This window comes from Heliangelus exortis, chromosome 10, assembly GCF_036169615.1.
Source record: "Heliangelus exortis chromosome 10, bHelExo1.hap1, whole genome shotgun sequence".
Classification (NCBI taxonomy): domain Eukaryota; kingdom Metazoa; phylum Chordata; class Aves; order Apodiformes; family Trochilidae; genus Heliangelus; species Heliangelus exortis.
Genome location: NC_092431.1, coordinates 2,348,343 through 2,353,301, shown reverse-complemented (window position 1 = coordinate 2,353,301; position 4,959 = coordinate 2,348,343). Strand labels below are relative to the sequence as shown.

The 4,959-nt window shown below is 55.6% G+C and overlaps 1 protein-coding gene across 1 annotated transcript; it reads right to left on the bottom strand.

Annotated features, from left to right (window-relative positions):
- Window positions 1–574: 574 nt before the first annotated feature.
- LOC139800215 (vasotocin-neurophysin VT-like) lies at window positions 575–4,599 on the bottom strand. The gene is made up of 3 exons (XM_071752989.1): window positions 4,466–4,599; window positions 3,308–3,509; window positions 575–744 (listed from the first exon to the last, which is right to left on the bottom strand). Exons 1-3 carry the CDS (start codon window positions 4,583–4,585, stop codon window positions 575–577), a joined length of 492 nt encoding a protein of 163 aa, XP_071609090.1. The 5' UTR covers window positions 4,586–4,599.
- Window positions 4,600–4,959: the final 360 nt, after the last annotated feature.

Sequence of the window (4,959 nt, the reverse complement as noted above, 5' to 3'; positions counted from 1 at the left end):
GAGGATGAGGATGGGGATGAGGATGAGGGGAGGGGATGGGGATGAGGATGGGGATGGGGATGGGGATGGGGATGAGGATGGGATGGGGATGGGGATGAGGATGAGGATTAGGATGGGGATGGGGATGAGGATGAGGATGAGGATGGGGATGGGGATGAGGGGAGGGGATGGGGATGGGGATGAGGGTGGGGATGAGGATGAGGATTAGGATGGGGATGGGGATGAGGATGAGGATTAGGATGGGGATGGGGATGAGGATGAGGATGAGGATTAGGATGGGGATGGGGATGAGGATGAGGATGAGGATGGGGATGGGGATGGGGATGGGGATGGGGATGAGGATGAGGATGGGGATGGGGATGGGGATGGGGATGGGGATGGGGATGGGGATGATGAGGATGAGGATGGGGATGAGGGGAGGGAAGAAAGACCCCAAAAAACCCTCCAACACCTCTTGGAGTCCCCATCAGCATCAGCTGAAGCCACCACAGTGCAGGAGAACTTTTATTGGGTCTCATATTTACAAGGCTGGGGGGTCTGGTGGGGCTGGGTGGGGTTTTTTTGGGGGTGTTCCTCAGAGGAGGGGGTGTTTGCCCCCCTTCTGCTGCTGCTGTCTGTTTGCCAAGTGCATCAGCTTGAGGAGCAGATCCCCAGCAGAACCATCCAGCACTGTCAGGTTCTTTGTCACCTCCTGAGCCCCATCCTTGTCCTCATCCAGGCAGCTGGTGTCCATGGCACAGGTTTCTTCAATGGAAAAAAAAAAAAAAAATTATTATTTTTTATTTTTGGGTGGAGTTTGAGGTTTATTTAAGACCATAAATATTTGATTTGCAGTTGGGGAAACCCAGGATGCTGCCTGCACAGCTTTGTCCCTCCTGGTTAACTGAGGTTGGAAGGGATTTTTCCAGCAGGTTGAGGAGGTTGGATGTGCCTGGCTGGGAATTATCCCAGAGTGGGGGCTCAGGAAGGAGCTGGGAGCTCCATTCTTAGCTGAGAATCCTGGTTTGGGTTGGAAGGGACCTTAAATCCAGTCCCAACCCCCCTGCCATGGGCAGGGAGACCTCCCACCAGCCCAGGGTGCTCCAAACCCCATCCAAGCTAAATAAAAATAGGTTGTGCAGAAATAGAATCATGGGTTGGGTGGAAAAAGACCTTTAAAGGTCACCCAGCCCAAGCCCTGCAGGGAGCAGGGACATCTCCATCCAGAGCAGGTTCCTCAGAGCCCCATCCAACCTCTCCTGGAATATTTCCAGGGATGGGGGGGCATCTCCCACCTCTCTGGGCACCCTGGGCCAGGGTTTCCCCACTCTCAGTGCACCAAAAAATTTTTTTCCTAGGATCTGATCTGAGCTTGACCATCCCCAGGTTGTCCCCAGATGGAGGTGATGCCTCTGCTGCTCCGTGCCTCAGTTTCCCTTTTGGAACCTCATCTCTGGCAGCCTGCCCCACATCACCACCATCCACCCCATCCCACCCCATCCCATCCCATCCCATCCCATCCCATCCCATCCCATCCCATCCCATCCCATCCCATCCCATCCCATCCCATCCCATCCCACCCCATCCCATCCCATCCCATCCCATCCCATCCCATCCCACCCCATCCCATCCCATCCCACCCCAACCCAACCCAACCCAACCCAACCCATCCCATCCCATCCCATCCCATCCCACCCCATCCCACCCCATCCCACCCCATCCCATCCCATCCCATCCCATCCCATCCCATCCCATCCCATCCCATCCCACCCATCCCACCCATCCCACCCATCCCACCCCATCCCACCCCATCCCATCCCATCCCATCCCACCCCATCCCACCCCATCCCATCCCATCCCATCCCATCCCATCCCATCCCATCCCATCCCATCCCATCCCATCCACCCCATCCCATCCCATCCCATCCCATCCCATCCCATCCCATCCACCCCATCCCATCCACCCCATCCCATCCCATCCCATCCCATCCCATCCCACCCATCCCATCCCATCCCATCCCATCCACCCCATCCCACCCCACCCCACCCCACCTCACCCCACCCCATCCCATCCCATCCCATCCCATCCCATCCCATCCCATCCCATCCCATCCCATCCCATCCCATCCCATCCCATCCCATCCCATCCCATCCCATCCCATCCCATCCCATCCCATCCCACCCCATCCCATCCCATCCCATCCCATCCCATCCCACCCCACCCCATCCCTACTGGGGTGTCCCACTGAGGCTGTGGGGGTTTTCCCAGGGTTGTGGGGGTCTTATTGGGGGCCTGGGGGGTCTTACCAGGGATCTGGGGGTCCTATTGAGGTCGTGGGGGTCTTACCAGAGTTTTGGGGGGGGTCTCACTGGGGGTTTTGGGGTCTTACTGGGGGTTTGGGTGTTCTACTGAGATTGTGGGGGTCTTACCAGGGGTTTTGGGGTCTTGCCAGGGTTGTAGGGGTCTTACTGGGGGTCTGGGGGTCTTACTGGGGGTCTGGAGATTTTACCAGGGGTCTGGGTGTCCTATTGAGGTCGTGGGGGTCTCACCAGAGTTTAGGGGGGTCTTACCAGGGTTGTGGGGGTCTTACTGGGGGTTTGGGGGTCTTACTGGGGGTGTGGAGGTTTTACCGGGGGTCTGGGTGTCCTACTGAGGTTGTGGGGGTCTCACCAGAGTTTTGGGGGGGTCTTACCAGGGTTGTAGGGGTTTTACTGGGGTTGTGGGGGTCTTACCGGGGTTTTGGGGTCTTACCAGGGGTTTGGGGGGTCTTACTGGGGTTGTGGGGGTTTTACTGGGCGTTTTGGGGTCTTACTGGGGGTTTGGGTGTCCTACTGGGGTTGTGGGTGTCTTACCGGGGGTTTTGGGGTCTTACCAGGGTTGTGGGGGTCTTACTGGGGGTTTGGGGGTCTTACCAGGGGTTTGGGTGTTCTACTGAGATTGTGGGGTCTTACCGGGGTTTTGGGGGTCTTACTGGGGGTTTGGGTGTTCTACTGAGGTTGTAGGGGGTTTACCAGGGGTTTGGGGGGGTCTTACCGGGGGTTTGGGTGTCCTACTGAGGTTTTGGGGTCTTACCGGGGGTCTGAGGATCTTACCCGGGTTGTGGGGGTCTTACTGGGGCTTTTGGGGTTTTACCGGGGGTTGTGGGGTCTTACCGGGGGTTTGGGGTTTTACCGGGGTTGTGGGGTCTTACCAGGGCTTTTGGGGTTTTACCGGGGGTTGTGGGGTCTTACCGGGGGTTTTGGGGTTTTACCGGGGTTTTGGTGTTTTACCGGGGGTTTTGGGGTCTTGCCGGGGGTTTGGGGTTTTACCGGGGTTGTGGGGTCTTACCGGGGGTACAGCAGATGCCGGGGGCAGCACAGTGTCCCCCGGAGCCGCAGGGCTGTCCCCAGGGCTGGCAGGGGGAGGGCAGGAAATCCTCCTGGGCACAGGGCCGGCTCTCGGCTGTCCCCAGGTAACATCCCAGCTCCGAACCGCAGCAGATCCCGGGGCCGAAACAATTCCCGCGGTTCTCGGGGCCGCAGGGCAAGCACTGGGGGGTGGGGGGTGGGTAAGGAGGTGCTTGAGTAACCCTCACATCATCCCTCCCCCCCCCCCAAAAAAAAAAAAAAATAAGCCCCTCTCCCAAAAAAAAACAAACAAAAAAACCCACCCCCCCCAAAAAAAAAACAAAAAAACAAAAAAACCGACCCAAAAAAAAAAGAAAAAAAATCAAACAAAAAAATCAAACAAAAAAAAGCCCCCCCCAAAAAATTAAAAAAAAAAAACCCAACCCAAAAAACCCACCCAACAAAACAAAACAAAAAAATCAAACAAAAAAGCTCCCCCCCCAAAAAAACAAAAAAATCCCACCCAAAAAGACAAAACAAAAAAATCAAAGAAAATCAAACAAAAAAAGCCCCCCCAAATAAAACCAAAAAAAAAAAATAAACCTCCAAAAAACCACCCAAAAAAACAAAACAAAAAAAATCAAACGAAAAAAGCCATCCTCAAAAAAACAACCCCTGTATCCCCCCCCAAACCCCTGCACCCCCAGGGAGCTCCTTAATCCCCCCCAAACCCCCTGCATTCTCCCCAAACCTCTGCACCCCCAGGAGCTCCTGCATCCCCCCTGAACCCCTACATCCTCCCCTAAATCCCTGCACCCCCAGGACCTCCTTTATCCCCCAAACCCTTGCATCCCCCCCCTAAATCCCTGCACCCCCAGGAACTTCTGCATCCCCCCTAAACCCCCGCATCCCCCCCAAACCCCTGCACCCCCAGGACCTCCTGCATCCCCTCCAAGCCCCTGCATCCCCCCTAAACCCCTGCGTCCCCCCTAAACCCCTGCTTCCCCCCCAAACCCCTGCATCTCCCTAAACCCCTGCATCCCCCCTAAACCCCTGCATCTCCCTGAACCCCTGCATCTCCCTAAATCCCTGCATCCCCCCCAAACCCCTGCACCCCCCAGGGTCTCCTGCACCCCCCGACCCCTCTCCCAGCCCCTACCTGTCTCAGGGCCGTCTCGGTCAGGCCCCTCTTGCCCCCCCTGGGGCAGTTCTGGATGTAGCAGGCGGAGGAGAGGGCGAGGAGGCAGAGGAGGGTGAGGGGCAGCGAAGGCTCTGCCATGGCCAGGGGGTGCCCAGAGCTCTGCCGGCCCCGGCGGTGACAGCCGCTATTTATGGCCCTGGCACCCTCTTCCCAGGGGAGGAGGAGGAGGAGGAGGAGGAAGAAGAAGAAGAAAAGGGCTGGGTTGTGGGTTGGTTTTTTTTGTTTTGTTTTGTTCTTTTTTTGTTGTTTTGTTATTTTTGTTGTTTGTTTTTGTTGTTTTGGGTTTGTTTGGGGGTTTTTTTTCTTCTCTTTTTTCTTTTTTCTTTTTTCTCTTTTCTCTTTTTTCTCTTTTCTCTTTTCTCTTTTCTCTTTTTTCTCCTTTTTCTCTTTTTCTTTTCTTTTTTTCCTCTTCTTCTCTTCTCCTTCTCTTCTCCTTCTCTTCTCTTTTCTCT